The sequence below is a fragment of the Sturnus vulgaris genome, chromosome 29 (genome assembly GCF_052056855.1).
Source record: "Sturnus vulgaris isolate bStuVul1 chromosome 29, bStuVul1.hap1, whole genome shotgun sequence".
In the NCBI taxonomy this organism is placed as follows: Eukaryota; Metazoa; Chordata; class Aves; order Passeriformes; family Sturnidae; genus Sturnus; species Sturnus vulgaris.
Genome location: NC_142271.1, coordinates 844587 through 861217, shown reverse-complemented (window position 1 = coordinate 861217; position 16631 = coordinate 844587). Strand labels below are relative to the sequence as shown.

General features: G+C 44.0%; 1 protein-coding gene across 5 annotated transcripts in view; it reads right to left on the bottom strand.

The window, feature by feature from the left end:
• PPP1R12B (protein phosphatase 1 regulatory subunit 12B) overlaps positions 1–16631 on the bottom strand; it is a 134928-nt gene that overhangs the window by 80782 nt on the left and 37515 nt on the right. For all 5 annotated transcript variants that reach the window (XM_088180545.1, XM_014872858.2, XM_088180546.1 and 2 more), the window contains exons 3-8: positions 15209–15327; positions 11519–11678; positions 8851–8995; positions 6452–6526; positions 3708–3787; positions 3030–3169 (exon numbers count right to left, since the gene is read on the bottom strand). In XM_088180545.1, the coding sequence (XP_088036671.1) occupies positions 3030–3169; positions 3708–3787; positions 6452–6526; positions 8851–8995; positions 11519–11678; positions 15209–15327 (719 nt within the window). The remainder of the gene's footprint in view (positions 1–3029; positions 3170–3707; positions 3788–6451; positions 6527–8850; positions 8996–11518; positions 11679–15208; positions 15328–16631) is intronic.

Below are 16631 nucleotides of genomic sequence, written 5' to 3'. Positions count from 1 at the left end.
TTCTCAAAACAAATTTGGTAAGAGTAAAAATTTAGGTTTCTAAGTCCTTTTTTGTGTTTTTGGATAAGGGTTTTTGTTTGGTTGGTTTTTAAACAAAACAACGCTAAAAGCTTCCATGGCCTGTTTTAATTCCCTGCTTTAGTTCTCAGTACAGATAATCACCACAGAATTTTATACTGATCATTCTGTTGTTTACAAGAGGTCAATGCCAAAGTAATTGTCTTCAAAATTAATGAAGTGACATTAATGCCCTTAGGCTCCTTTGTCTGAAGAACACAAATTTCTTACAAATTATAAGAAACATACTACTCTGAAGTCTTCCAACAATTTCACTGCTTCCCTCATCCAATTTCCTCCTCCCAGAGTCTCTGCAAATTCAACAAATTAATTGCAACCTGAGACTCTTCAAAACACACCTCAAAATAAACTTGTGTGTTACACTGCCAGCTTCTACATGTCCTGCTTTACGCTCAGCTACCAAAGGGGTTGGAATTTTTAGGTTTATAAAGATCACTCAGAATTTTTCTTTTCACCTGGACTTAGAGCACTTTAGAACAGAAGTAATAATCTATGTGTCCAGCACTGCTCAGAATGATAAAGGTATGGGAATATTACAGAAAATGAAGAGGAATAAGGGTATAATATTCATGTTTTCATACCCATGCCTCCTGTACAATCCAAGCATGTAAAATGTTGACCAGATAAACACAGAACCACAGAATCCCAGACTGGTTTGAACTGCAGGGAACCTTAAAGCCCATGTCACTCCACCCCCTGCCATGGGCAGGGACACTTTCCACTATCCCAGGCTGCTCCAAGCCCCATCCAACCTGGCCTTGGACACTTCCAGACATGGGATAGCCACAGCTTCTCTGGGCAACCTGTGCCAAGGGCCTTACCTCCCTCACAGGGAGGAATTTTTTCCTAATATCCTATCTAAACCTACTCTCTGTCAGTTTGAAACCATTCCCCTTTGTCCTGTCACTCCAGACCCCTGTATATAGTCTCTCTTCATCTTCCTTGCAGGCTCCCTTCAGGTCCTGGGAGGTCACAATGAGGTCACCCCAAAGCTTCTCTTCTCCAGGCTGAGCAATCTCAATTCTCTCAGCCTTTCCTCCCAGCAGAGCTGCTCCACCCCTCTGATCATCGTGGTGCTTCCTCTGGACTCGCTCCAGCAGCTCCAGGTCCTTCCTGTGCTGGAAGCCCAGGGCTGGAGGCAGCTCTGCAGGTGAGGTCTCACCTGAGTGGGGCACAGGGGCAGAATCCCTCCCTGCCCTGCTGCCCACGCTGGGGATCAGCCCAGGAATACCATTGTCTGTCTCTGAAATCAGTAATACTGTGATATTTATTATTTTCATTACCAAAATGAAAAATCCTACTTCTCTTTGGAGTCTGTCTATAATGTGGGCTGAGGCTGTTACCTTACAGAATCCTGCTTTAAATAGAATACCAAATACGTGACTCCCCCACTCAGACATGCAGCAAGAGACAAGTGTAGCTGTGTCTCCATCCAGCTGGGCAAGTCCACACTAATTTTACCAGAGATTTCAGAAGTTTACAAGGTGGGGTTTCAATTCTGATGGAAATTTCTCAAAGGACTCAATAATCTTTCCAGGAAAGGAAAGTACAGTAACAAAGCCTGAAGCTGAATCATTACCTGAATGCTTGTTGTCTCCTATTCCTATTAGCTTCAGTGGTTTGACATAGACTCCTGTAATGTGTTTTGCTCAGTCAATTAATGCAATAAAAAGACCTGTTCTGGCTTTACATAAAGTTTAATGCTGAGTGCTGAGTGTTTAATGCTTCCTTGCTGAAGGATCTTAGGCTGTTCCTACATCAGTTAAACCTCACACAGCTCCAGGTCTTATAGGTGTGCAAACATTTGAGTTCTTTGGTCAAACTACCACCACGTTTACAAGGATTACAAGCAGTGGCACCCAGCTAAATAGGTATAATTTACATTTATATAAATACGTATATTATCAGGGTAAACCCCTGATTTACGGTGAAAATTTGTGACCTGTACTGCATGTCTCTTTCTACCACTGACATGTCCATTAGACTTGATTTAAAAGCTCCAAGATCATTTCCTTGTGTTACTGCCATGCCCACCCAGCTGGTGCAGCAATAACTGCAGGATTTTCCACTCCTCTCATCCTGCCCCAACAGCATTAACTGATACAATCCTAACACAGGTGACAATTTCACTGGCACAGAAGCACAACAAAATTTTAAACTACACTTCTCCTTGGGATCTATTTAGTAGTATACTGGATATAGACCACGTAAGTTGATGTTAAAAGTAATTTACCCATTAAACATATCACAGTCCAAGATCCATCTCTGTCTGCAGAATATTAAGTACAAATACGTTTTGGCTTACTGTAAAATTAAGTATCTGTATTTAAACTTTCTGTGCTGCACATATACACTTTTAAAACTAATTAAGAAAGCCACAGAAATTATGGAAAAGGAATGGGAGTAAGATGCCAGCAATATACTATAATGTAAATGCTACTGTGACTCTGTGTACTTAATCCTTATTTTCCACTATCCTTTGCCTGGAACACAGAAGTTCCTCACCTCTGTAATCACCCAGAAGAGCTTCAGCCCTTCATTTCACACTGATCCAAACACAACAGGCTATTGCCTTCCTACTCCTTCACCTGCTTCCTTAGCACCCTGCAGTACATGAAGGATTCTTCCTGAACTGGCCAACAAGAAAAAAAAACATGTTTAAGAACAAGCTGTGGACAATGTGTTATCTTCAATATGTGAGCTGGAAGTAGGAATTAAAATAGGATCTGAATGAGGTTTTTTTAATAATTATGCTGACCTGGGAGTCAGCATTTGAATCAGCTTTTTTAGCACAGTAGCTCCAGATTTCTCCAAATTCTGTACATATACACCAGAAGTAAAACTTTCAGCATGTCTTTAACAACTACGTAATTAGTAACAATAACAACAACAACATTAATAATGATAATAGCTACGCTAGTTATTAAATCCAAAGCTGTACAAAGTCTTACCTGACTCCTTTTCAGCATCCGATTCTGAAACTTCATCTTCAGCTTCTTCCTCTTCAGAACTAGAACTGCTCGAGTCCTTGTTCTCCTCCTCAGTTTCCATGGACTTCAACGTGTCTTCCTCATAAAGGATCTTCTCTTTGCTGCAAAATAGGAAATTTTTAGGACTAGGCAAGCAAGTTATCTGTGCAGTACTTCTCAGGAGCACACAGACATGATTTACTATATACAGAACAAGTAAAATCCATCTACAGACTGAACACTCCAGCACTTCCATCATGGCCAATTTGCCACAGATTCCACTGCAGGTCTCACATTTGCTAAATCTGCAAGCATTTTTCCATCCACAAAAATGTGATCTCTCCTTTTCTAGTGCCACACAATGCAGCAGTTGGGCTGTAGGGCTCTGTGCAACAAAAGGTGCAATTCTCAGCCCAAAGATCCAATCGATCCTCAGCCAGAGCAGGAGCTGGAGAACCAAACACCAGCCCAAGCCCTTGTTCCACCACTCACTGGATATGTTAAGACACAACTAAAACTGTATTTGAGAGAGCTCAGATTAAAAAAAAAAGCATGAAATAAACAGCAGTGAATTGGTTTTGACCCAGCTGGCTGTGAGAGATGAAACTGCTCTCCCATCACTGTCTAAGCAGTTTCTTTTCAACTAAGAGGGAGACTTACTTGGTGAAGAGTCTGTTTTGAGGCTTCCCATTCATGTCAGCTTCAATCAGTTTATTCCTTGTCTCCTTCTCACTTCGCAGCTGTTAAAAAAGTCCAGGAAGATGAGAGAGAATGAGACAGAGATTAACCAGCCCTGTCAGCATAACCCAGTCAGCAGCACAGCACAAGGTGAGCCCAGACTCGTGAGACCAAACCAGTGCACATTTGAACAGCAGCACATCTGCAATGGCACTGTGAGCCTTGCACTGGAGCTCCACCAGGGCACAGCACCCAATATGTCCTTGGAATGCAGCTGCCATTTAATAAAACCTTCAAAGGCACCTGCAGCTGCCCCTGCTGAGAGCAGGGATGAAGAACCTTGACTGCTCTCCAGAGAAGCTGTGGGTCCCCCATCCCACAAAAGCATCCAAGGCCAGGTTGGATGGGCTTGGAACAGCCTGGGCTAGTGGGAGGTGTCCCTGCCCATGGCAGAGGGTGGGATTGGATGAGCTTTAAGATTGCTTCCAGCCCAAACCATTCTGGGATTCTGTTGGAGGTTTGTCCACACGACTGTATGCCCATCACATCAGGATAGACTCAGCTAAAAATTTGCTGCCTTTGTGGCTATTATTTACTTGCTGTCAGAGAAAAGCATTCAAGTCTGCCCTGTAAGACTTGGTCAAGGCAACCATGGAACTCCTGTGAGGATGGGTCACTTCTTAAATCTCTCAAATGCACAAAGTCATTGCATGGGAATACCTGGGATTACACAGAAATACCTGGGATTAGACAGAAATTGAAAGATTTTGTCTAGAGAGCAGCAATATTAATTTTACCATGAGCAGTGGACAAAACAGTACCCAGAAATTGGTTTAGTACCTTCCAGAAGCACAGAAACAGCTGAGACAGAAGTAGGGATGGCAGTAAGGGGCTCAATTTAAGGCTGACTCTGTTGTGTCATGGCTCACCAGGTTATTCTTTTTCTTTTGACAGCAGTTGACACGAAGCAAAGGAAGTAAAAGCACTGTAAATTCTGAATGACAGAATCCCAGAATTATTGGGTTGGAAGGGAACTTAAAGCTCATCTTGTCTCATCCCCTGCCACTTGCAGGCATGGGACAGCCACAGCTTCTCTGGGCACCCTGTGAAGTGGGAAAAGCTGCCTACATTCCAGTGAAGAGCGAACATCTGGGATACTATGTCGTTAAACTGACCAAACTGCTGGAGCATGGCAAGGAAAGTGCAGGAAACAGCCTGCTCCATTCACAGGTAATTCAGTAACTGGGAAAAAAATCCAAAACCAAATCAAATTAATTGCTTCCAGCAAACAAATATCCTCCCTGCTTTCTAATAGTGGCAGCAAATCTTTAAGCAAGGGTGGCACAGTGTTCTGCTTTAAACTGAAAATATATCTGATTTGAAAGCTATTTTGGCAGACAAATAATGTCATGGAACTGCCTGTTTTATCCTTAACAAATATAAGTATTCTATTTTTAAGTGATAAAAATGGCACATGATAAACACGTGATAAATTGGCTTTTCCACTAAAAAATCATGTCCACTAAAAAAAAGTGTGATAAAATCTGGATTCTTCTTCTCAGATCTACACTGACTGAATAAATGGAGAAGGCCTTTATATAGTGCTTCTATATAGAGAACAAGGGGGTTGTAGCTCCTGCAAAGCAGCCCTAAAAACGGGTGAGCAGTCACCCAAAAAAATTATTATTTTCCATTTTCTTTTCTTTTAAGAAGTGCAGTTATCTGCAAAATCCTGGATAGTGAGGGAGAGTGGAATCCAAACTACAACCCTGATAGTATTTATCAACACCTCATTTAGGGAGAAGCTGATTAATTTTTAAGAAGTTCCTGTGAATATTAAGGCTGCTATTTGAGAATAGCAGCAGCTGTGTTGTGATCAGAGCTGGAGCTCTAACCACCCACACTGTCAGTTCCTGAAAATCCTTTCCTGGGGTTTATCAGCAGTGTTCCCATTCTGTCTGTTTCTGAACCCAATGTTTTAAGTGATACTTAAAGATTTTTAATTCTTTTTGAAGGAAGGTTAGCTTGTTTTTTGGAAGCACCCAAATGAGATAATTGAGTAGACCAGATGAAATAGGAAAAAATTCAATCCAAACCCAACTTTCTGGCTTGACAACTGCCCTTATTTTGAACAAGATATATTTTGCCTTCCTTTTTTTTATGTCAACTTTTGGCTTGTAGTCCCTTCCAATCCCTTCCACTGCACTATGAAATAGCAATTTAATATTGTTTTGAAACCACCCATTTTTTCAGTCCAGAATCCCCTGAAGATTATAATTTCTTCTTCCTCAATCCAAAGCCTTCCTATTGTAGTAAAGGCAGACATGGTAACAGATCTCTTTCTCAACACTGACAGGGTATTTCCCTGGATGCAAACACAAAGCTGACTTGGGTAATCACTCATTAGGAACAGAGCAGTTTGATGCTAGAGAGCCTGCCAGCCAACAAAGCAACTGCAGGACAACAACAATTACAAAGATGAACACAAATTCTTTACCAGTTCCCATAATTCTGCATGCCATCACACTACTGACCTCCTTACTGCAGTCATCCAGTTATCTAGATTTCTAGGTATTAAAAATATTGCTGCAATTAAAGACTGCAAATGAGTAACTAAAGAAAATATCTGGGCCTCAGCTTCCTGCATCAGTTGGCACCATATGTCTTGGAGAACACCCGTGTGAAAAGTTAATTGGAGAGGTGGAAAATGATCTCCAGAAACTCACCACAGTCTGTTTCTTCTGCAGCATTTCTAAATGCTCCACAAGTCCCTCGTCAGCAACATCAAAGGGTGTCTGGCCCTGGTGCAATGAGAGAACACATGAGAATATCTGAGATGGCACAGTGGTAATATTCCAAAAAGTCCTATTTACTAGTGCATATGCTCTACATCCTCCCTCCCCAGATGGTGACACTCTTTCACTCCAGAGCAAGGAAACAAACCCATGTGACAGGGATCATGGAATCACAGAATCATTTTGGCTGGAAAACATCTCTAAGGTCATGTTTATGTTCAGTGAGCAACTTTTACCAGGGCAGTGCAGCTCCCTGGTTGCTGCTGCTCAAATCCAATAGCCAGGACTAAATGTTTGAGTTTCCAAGTTTCTAAAAAGGACACTCTTGTACTGGGAGGGAATGTGATCAACCTCTTCTTATGCTGGATATCAGGGAAAGGTTCTTCCCCCAGAGGGTGCTGGGCACTGCCCAGGCTCCCGAGGGAATGGGCACGGCCCCAGAGCTCCAGGGGAGTTTGGACAGGGCTCTCAGGGATGCCCAGGGTGGGACTGTTGGGGTGTCTGTGCAGGGCAGGGGTTGGACTGGATGGTCCTTGTGGGTCCCTTCCAGCTCAGGATATTCCTGATTCTGTGCTACTTGATCATTGTGTATTTAAACATTCTGAAAGGCTGCCAGCAAGCAAAAAAATTTGGGATCCATTTCCACATCCGTGGGCATTTATAAACTAAAACAAACCAGACAAAATACTCTAGGGCACAAACCAAGAAATTGGTTACATTTTCACCACGACTAAAGTTCTAAATGCCATTTCATTAACAACCTGAAACCCAATGGCTGCAGGTCAAAAAATAAAAGGTAGCCTTGTCCATCTTACCCAACAAGGAGACAATTCTGGATTAGAAGGAGCAGGTAATGCAACAAATACAATGTGGCTGTTTCTTTTCAAGTACAGCATGATACAAGACCCCATACACATCCCAAACACTTTGGAAAAGCACCTGATGGCATTTAAACAGAAAAGTTTCCCCATATTTTGGGTGCCAAAGAGCTCACCAAGCTGAAAGGGCTCCTCATGGGGCATTTGTGCTCCAGCAGTTTCCATCACAGCTAAATGCACATGAACACACAGGGCCCTCTCTTAACACATCCTCCTGCCTGCCTTCATCCCCTGCTGCTCCTCCAAGCACATCCAACCTTCTCTCCTCCCCCACAGGCTGCCATGGCACACCTGACCCTGGGCCAGTGGGAAGCAGCTCACAGACCAGTGTGGACATCCCAGCAGGGATGGGAATCTTAAGAGTAGCCCTGGACAAGCTCTTGAAAATCCAAGGACTCTTCAAGGAAAAACCTGCAACTATAAGAAAGGAAATGCTTTTGATCCTTTTCTTCCATCCTATTTTTCTTCACTCATGTCTCACAAATCTTCAATTTCCTTTTTTATTACCAATACATAGAACAAGGAGGATTTAAAGCTGCCAGTTTCTCATGGGTTCACTTGTTTTCAGTGTCTTATACCTTAATATTAGTATATTACTTTGCACTCCAAGACTGTTTCTTTGCTGCCATTTGGTTTCTCAGAGTTACACTAACTCAGGATTGCACAGATTAGCCTCTATTCCTTCTTACAAGCTCAGTCTAAAAGTTTAATCAGGTCACATTTCCCATAATATTTGAAATTTTTTAGCCTTCTGTCAGTCAAGATTCTTCATTTACCAACATATTAATTTATCCAGTGCACAAGCAAGGAGAACTGCTATGACTTTGTCATGTAGTTGGACCATGAGGTTGGATCTCTTATGAGATCCCACCTGGATCTCTGTGTCCAGCTCTGGAGCTCCCATCTCAGGACAGACAAGGACCTCTGAAAGAATTCAGAGGAGGCCACTAAACTGACCACAGGGCTGGAGCCCCTCTGCTCTGGAGCCAGGCTGGGAGGGCTGGGGGTGTTCACCTGGAGAAGAGAAGGCTCCAGGGAGATGTCAGAGCTCTTTCCAGTGCCTAAAGGGGCTCCAGGAGAACTGGAGGACTTTGGACAAGGGCCTGAAAGGACAGGACAAGGGGAAATGGCTTCCCAGTGCCAGAGGGCAGCGTTGGATGGGATAATGGGAAGGAATTCTTGGCTTGAGGTTGGTGAGACCCTGGCACAGGGTGCCCAGAGCAGCTGTGGCTGCTCCATCCCTGGAAGTGTCCAAGGCCAGGTTGGATGGGGCTTGGAGCAACCTGGACTGGTGGGAGGTGTCCCTGCCCATGGCAGGGGGTGGCATGACATGAGCTTTAAGGTTCCTCTGAACCCAGACGAGTCTGGGGTTCTATGATTCCATGATCATGTAGCAGGAAATAGTTGTTATTAATCTGGCTGTAGAATACCCTGCATTAGTTGTGTACTGACCAGCTTGTTCCTGATGTCCATATCACACAGAGCTTCAGCCAGGATGGAACATGCTTCTTTCACTCCCCAGTGAGCAGCAGCGTGGAGTGGAGTCCAGCCATCATTGTCCTGGACGTTCAAATTAAACCCAGCCTGGATCAGGAGCCTGAGGAAAGCAGCAGGATTGATCTCTGCCCATCAGGAATGACTTCCTGACAGAGCAGTTTCCCCTGTTAGGCACCAAGTGGGTAGCCTGGCTCCCTAACAGCCAGGAGCTTCTGGACTTTTTTATTAACCAAAGCAACATCCCATTGGATGTGCTCAAAACTGTAATGGAAAGGGCAATGAACGAAAAGTTACTTTGATGCAAAACCTGCTGGAACATGTCAAATTGATAAGGTTCTCTTTCAGCATGTCCTGAACTGGGAGAACACCTTGACTTCTCTGGCATTGATGACCCAGTCTGAACTCCAGCTCCAGCAGAGGAGAGAGTCTGGACTGACTTGGCACTGAGCACACAAACAGCATCCCTTGCAACTGCCATCCCTGTGCCAGGGAGCCAAGCACAGCACCTGCCAGGAGAGGAGATTTGGGAATTGGAGCTTGAGCCTGGTTCTCTGAGAGCACAAGGCCACAGTGTGGGGTGGTCCACGAGGAGACCAACAGGACTGTCATGGAAGCACCAGTGACATTGACAGAGGTAAAACCTGTATGCTAAACAACCCTCATTTGGATTAAACAACCCCAAATGCATTTTTTCAGAGTAGTCTTTGCACAGTTCAAGCAAAGCTTCCACAAGTGAACTTGCCTGGGATCTCCTTTCCTTTACCCTCACTACTGTGCCCCTTCCACCCTCCTGTCTCCATCAGAGCAGAACACTGGTGTTCCAAAGCACCTGGAGCTTGAATATTTAACATCAAAACAAACATAAGAGGGGCAGTCTGGAGCTCCAGAGCCACATGCACACTGGTGTGGCAGTGATCAGGCAAGAGCACTGAGCAGCTCCTCTATTAAAACTATTATCCAAGTTGCTTAAATATTGAAGAACATCCCAGGGGAATTCTACAAGTCTGGTAAAACTGCTCCCGAAACCTTCCATTGTGGGAAATTCCCCCATCCAGAGCCACCATTGCACAGCCTGAGGGAAATCCAGCATGACCCCAACATGGCACCAACAGCTTGGAAACTCCTGCAGCTTCACACCAATATGCTACTGTGCTAAATAAAACAGTCACAGCAGAGCAGCTGTGAGCTTCTCTGTGAAAGAAATTGTAAATTAGGTGCCGAGTTTCTGTTGATTTTCCAGCTGGCAGAAGGGAAAAACAGAGCTGCTAAGAGACTCAAGGTCACAGACAAATTCCACATCTCATTTAGAGTTAGCTGGCTCCTGGCTGTCAGCCCCTTTGGTTTAAGCCACTAAAGCTCTGGATTTGAACTTCAGCACAGCCATCACATACACAAGAGTGAAACAATGTCAGCTCGCTGTGAGATGTGTTTATCATTACCACAATTAATGCCAAGGAGAGGCTGTCCAGACCTAAGTCATCCTGCACACACTGAACTTCACCAAGGAGCACTGGATACACAACCCTTCCCTAACAGGCCACTGGACCAACAACTCCAATTCAGAGATATTACATTTCTATTCACATGAGCTGTGTTAAATTCCTGTTCTTGGGCACAGTACAGGAAGAGACAGCTCATCACTCAGTTATAAGTTCTAATGATTGAATATAAATCAGAAACATGAAGTACAATAAAATGCTTGAGCTTGATATGAAACAGCTCTTTGACATCAAGTCATGTCACTTAAATTTATGAAATTTAGGATCAAGAAAGATGAACACTTCCAGAATGGATTTTAATGTGGGCAATAGAGTAAACTTGTGTGTTGCACAGCCTGGTTTTTGGTAGCAGGGGTGCCACAGAGGTGGCTTCTGTGAGAAGCTGCTGGAAGTTTCCACCATGTCTGGCAGAGACAATCCCTGATAGCTCTGAAGATGGAGATGCTGCTGGTCAAGGCTGGGCCAGTTAGAGAGGGTGGTAACACCTCTGGGACAACAGATTTTAAAAGAAAAAGAAACAAAAAGGTTGATTGCACAGTTTTAATTTCAACCAGAAAAGAGCCAAGTGAGAACATGCGAGAGGAACAACTCTGCAGACACCACGGTCAGTAGAGAAGGAGGGGCAGGAGGTGCTCCAGGTGCCAGAGCTGAGATTCCTCTGCAGCCCATGGCGAGACCATGGTGAAGCAGCTGTGCCCCTGCAGCCCATGGGGATCCACAGGGGATGAAGAGATCCATGGGGATGCAGAGATCCACCCACAGCCCCTGGGGATCCATGGGGGATGCAGAGATCCACCCACAGCCCATGGGATCCATGGGGATGCAGAGATCCTAAAACTATTACTCTAACAGTGAATACCAGACCTCATGATTAGAAAAATTAGCCTCACTCTCTGAAAAACTTTCATTACTTCAAAAAGGCCTGGAAGTATGAAAGGGAATCCTCCAGTCCCTGTGTATTTTGTATTTCTGGGTGAACCACTGTGGCTGGACACATAAAACCACAGAGACATTTGAGAAACAGCAGCCTGAAAATCTCAGTATGGAACAAACTTCTCTGGATATAAAGCAAGATGTCTTCTTCAGCCTTAATTTCATGCATCAGCCCTGGGAGGAGCTCCTACCTCATGACTTCAGAATAGCCCTTGGCTGCAGCAACATGAAGAGCTGTGGCTCCTGTCCGAGGCTGCTTTATATCCTCAATTCTCCCACTGTTCAGCCACTGCCGGGCGTCCTGGAGCATTTGCTGCTCCTCTTCTTTCCTTGACAGCTCTAGGTCTATACCTAAGGGGGTGAAGCACAGAAGAAGAGATGAACAAGAGATGAAAGCTCTGAAGTACTTGTTACAGTTACCCTGTGTTCCATTTGCTACAAAATATTAGTAAACTACTTCTGATCTTCCACAAAACAGTCAGCAAAAGCCTCCTCTATGAACTGGGAGAGTTTCAAAAACTGAGTTAAAAACTTTGAAAGTTGGGCCAGTGGTTACCCTGAGCATTAAGGTTTGAAGGATTGAGTTCTACATGGGCTGTGTCCCAGACTGAAACAACAGTCATGGACAACAGCTTAACTGACTGAATTGCCCTGTAGTGAGGGTACAATCCACAGGGAAGGTCTGAGGATCCTCAGATGTCTCCTGCAAGAGCATGGTGACACCGGCTCTGTGCTCACTCCATATTCAGGACATTGCATGTGACACACACAGGGATCTGCACTGCTCCAGCGGCACTCATGACAGGCATGCTGAGGGAAGTACTGAGTTATTCCACTGAGCAGCAAAAACCCAGATTCTGACAAAAACCAATTTGAAATAATTTAGTCATTAGAAGGCCAGAAGAAATCTACTCTGATGGCCCAAGTGACTGCATAGGGGCAGGTAGAGATGTGGAGAGGCAGGGGGATGATGTGGAGAGGGAGGTGTGTCTGGCTGACAGATTGTGTCAACTGTCATTAAACCAACGAGAGTCAAACCAACTTTGACTTGTTTTCCTAAGTGGAGTTTTCACACTAATGAGATCACAGAAGGACAATATATCAATCACAAGTATTGACACGAATCCAAATAAGATTAGTCAGAGTAGAATTCTCTGACTCAGGAAAATGTACAAATTTGAGATGATAAATCTCAAATTTGAGATGATAAATCTCAAAAATCAAGAAGAGTCCTGAAGAGCAAGTGTCCCTATGGATCAATGCTTTCAGTATAAGAATAACATGATTGCCAATTAAATTATGGGGCATTAGGTTTAAAACAGAACCAAGGAAAACACTTAACTCAGAGTCTGAGCTGTGAGACCCACTGTTGCAGGATTTTGCAAAGATCAGAAATAAAGTGGCTTCAGACCAAGGACCAGACAAGTTTGTAGCTATTACACACAATTGCTGAACATGCTGGAGTTCCCAAGGAGGGCTGCACGAGCTCAGGAAACAGAAAGCCACGGGGCATTCACAAGTACATGGGAAGCCAATTTGGCTCAGGAATTTCTGGAGGCACAGTGGCTGGAGGCTGGAAGGGAAATTGTACACACTTGAGCTGTTGTTACAGTCTGCAGCAAGCATCTGCTCACAGCCCCTGCTGAGGACAGGCTGCAGAGCTGGACAGATGCTTATTTAAAGTTCAACCCCATTTCCTCCAGCAGTCACAATCCTTTAAACTGTGTGCTGGGAATCTTCTTGGTGCAGACAGATGGTTGTTTAAGGGCATCTTAGCAGGATGCCCTGTTGGAATTCAGAATGCAAGAAATTCTCAGAACATTGGGCCTGTAAATCAAAGCCTGGAAAAGAACAGGATTTGAACTGAGGCCTTGGGAAGAGCTTCCAAGCTTACGTGCTAGAAGTAAGAATGTAGATTTAAAGCTTAAAGCAGAGACATTTAATTTGAGAAAAGTTTAGCTATAAAGTTTAAGATATAGAAAGAATAATGTAGGTATAAAGGTGACAGAATAGCTTTATAATAGATCTACGTGTTAGAACAGGATTGGCTGAGAAAGGTCACACTGTAATTAGACAGAATTTCTTAGTATTGGATTAGAAACGTAAATATCGTGGTTGACAGTGTTTTATTGGTTAATAAGTCCTTAAAAGATCTTGTAACCATAAGTCTTGTGACTTCTGGTTATGCTCTCAACACCTGTAACAAGAACTCATGTTTTCTGTAGAAGATAGGAAAAGTAAACTGCACTTTCTAAGCAACCAGAAGTCCCATCTCTCTGCCTCATTTGGAATAAGAAAGAATCCCCACAGAACATGATAATGTAGGAGCAAACAGCCCACAGCTGGTGCCCAACGTGTGGGTAAGCCCCACCCTTACGTGAAACGGAACAGCTGCAAACCAAGCTGGCTAGTAACGAGAAAAATAGCATGATTCAGCAAAGAGCCTGGAGAATTGCAGAAATAGAGGCTGTTGAAAGAGGCTGTTGTCCCAGGACATCCCTGAAGTTCTGAATCCCTGCTGCAGGCAGCTCAGTGAGGAGCCAGCCAAGGGAACAAACTTGATGCTTCTGTTTCTGCAATTAGGGGAGAAGAGATAATTTTGCAAATTTTCTAAGAAAAATTATCCTCCAGAAGTCCACAGAACCTGGTGAGATTCATCTACGGATCCCAAGGGAGCTGGCAGAGGAAGCGCCTAAGTCACTGTCATATTTGAGAAGTTGTGGCAGTCTGGTGAAGTTCTTATGGGCTGGAAAATGGGAAACATAACTCCCATTTTTAAACAGGGAAGAGAGAAAGACCTGGGGTACTACAGGCCAATTGGCCTCTCCTCTATGCACAGCAAGACAAAGAAGCAGATCCTCCTGGAAACTAAGCTGAGGCCCATGGAAAATAAGGTGACAGCCAACCTGGCTTCTCTGAGGACAAGTTGTGTCTGACAAATTTGGTGGCCCTGGAATATCAAAACAGGTGACAAAGCAGTGAGGGACTGATTCCTTCCTAACTACACCTTAAAAAATAAAGTCACCACCGTATGTCAGAATGAGGGTCTGGATTCAATCCAGCATGCAAGCAACTCCCCCAGAACCTGCATGAATAAAATAATCCAGACTGGAACGAGTCTTTGGGGGTCTACAGCCCAAACATATGCTCCATGAAGAGTATCTTCAAAGCCAGATCAACTAGCTCAGACACAAATGTAGCTGAGCTTTGACTATTATCAATGGATGTAAGTTCCAGGAATTCCTTAGGTTCCTTTTCCAACATTCTTGATGAAATTAATAGACACGATTTAAACTTCTCACACACACATTCAACCACTCCCAAATGAATTCCGTGAGTATGAAGAAAATTTTACACTGATAAAGCATTTCTTTACTTTAACATCAGTCCAAAACTATTCTTCAGCCAGGGATGTTTGTGCAGGACAGCCTGGACAGGAGCCCCTCAGCCAGGCACACCTGATGAGAAGGGGAATGGCAGAAGAAATCTAGGGAAAGGTCAGGATAAAGCATGTCACTCCAGGCCTGGAATATTCATTTCCTGGTCTTGTCTTAGGCAGTCCCATAAATCTCACCTCGGTTTTATCAAGCCTTAGTGAAAAAACACTTTCCACTGATATCAGGTCAGAATGAAATCTCACTGTAAAAGTAACTAGATCTGATGAATGAGACTTTAGGACCATGGTGCCTTGCTTTGAAGAATCCCAGAACAGAGACCACAAACCTCCTGCATCTGCTCCACTCTTCTGATAGCAAAGCAAGATTTGTCTGCTGCTTCCTGGGCCAGATCTCAGATTCCTTCACCAACAGACAGCAAGGCACCAGAATTCTCATACAGAAACTCTCAGAGGTTCTACTCAGATATTCAAGCCCTTCCTTTACCTTGTTTCTTGACTTGCTCCAGAAGCAGGTCCTTCATGGCCGCCTCCTCTGCGATGTCAGACGGGACTTCCCCCTCACTGTTCACAGCAGCCACGTTGGCCCCATGGCTGATCAGGTACCTGCAGCAAGGACACCCAGGCCAGCACGTCACACCTCGTGTGCTTGGCTTCAGAGCAATGACACAGGCAATCAAACAGCACCACAAAGTATTTGCCTTTCTCATGCAAGTTCAATTACCAAATGAGGACCTTATTAGCCAATTTTTAGATTAAAAATGGTCATTGTAAATGCAAGGTCCTTGCTCAGGGGCTCACAGTTTTTCTTTCTGCACAGTTACTTAAATACTCCTTAATTAATTAATTCTCATTCGTCTGGTTGATTATACTCTTTTTTTGAAGAAAAGGAAATTACACTAATTTTAAAAAAAGCCTCATCAAGTACCATCAATTTTTAAATTTGTCCTCATAACTTTACCAAAAGTTCATTGAAGAACAACAGACATCTTCTTTGGCTTGTACATCGTTTAATCAATAAAATTCTGAGAAGTAAAAGAAGTATCTGTTTAAGCACACAAATATAGGAGGGTGAGGTTGCCTGGTTTTATAATTTATTTTCAATGCATTTAAGAAATAGCTATCTTAATTAAAATTTTGGAAACTTTCTGGTAGCTGTGGTGGACTAAATATATAAACACAGTATAACTGGTAAAGAATAAAGGCTGGTGTTCAGCCTAGAGAAAAGAAGGCTCAGGGGAATCTTGTCACTCACCACAGCTCCCTGACAGGAGCAGGCAGCCGGTTAGGGGTCAGGTCTGCTCCCAGGGAACAAGGGACAGGACAAGAGGACATGACCTCAAGCTGCACCAGGGGAGGTTCAGGTTGGAGACTGGGGGAAATTTCTTTTCAGAAATAGTGATCAGGATCTGGCACAGCTGCCCAGGGCAGTGGTGGAATCACTATCCCTAAAAGTGTTCAAAAAATGAATGGATGTGACACTCAAGGTTTAGTGGTGAACATACTGGTGGTGCTGGATTGCAGCTGGAATTAGAAGTCCTCACTTAACCACAGCACTACTCACACCAGTCTGTCTGTAGCAAGGAAATGCAGTCACAGAATCCCAGCCTTGTTTGCGTCAGAAGGGACCTTAAATCCCACCCATCCCACCCCTGCCATGGGCAGGAGCACCTTCCACCGGACCACGTTACTCTAAGCCCTGTCCAACCTGGCCTTGAACACTTCCAGGCATGGGGCAGCCACAGCTGCTCTGGGTAACCTGTGCCAGGGCCTCCCCACCCTCACAGGGAGGAGCTCCTTCACTACACATACCTGTATCAGCTGTCCCATTTCCTTTTTGCTTGGCATTTTAGCTGAAGTATCTAATGAATTGTAAGACAGTCTAATGGCAGTAGCAGAAGGCAACCAGT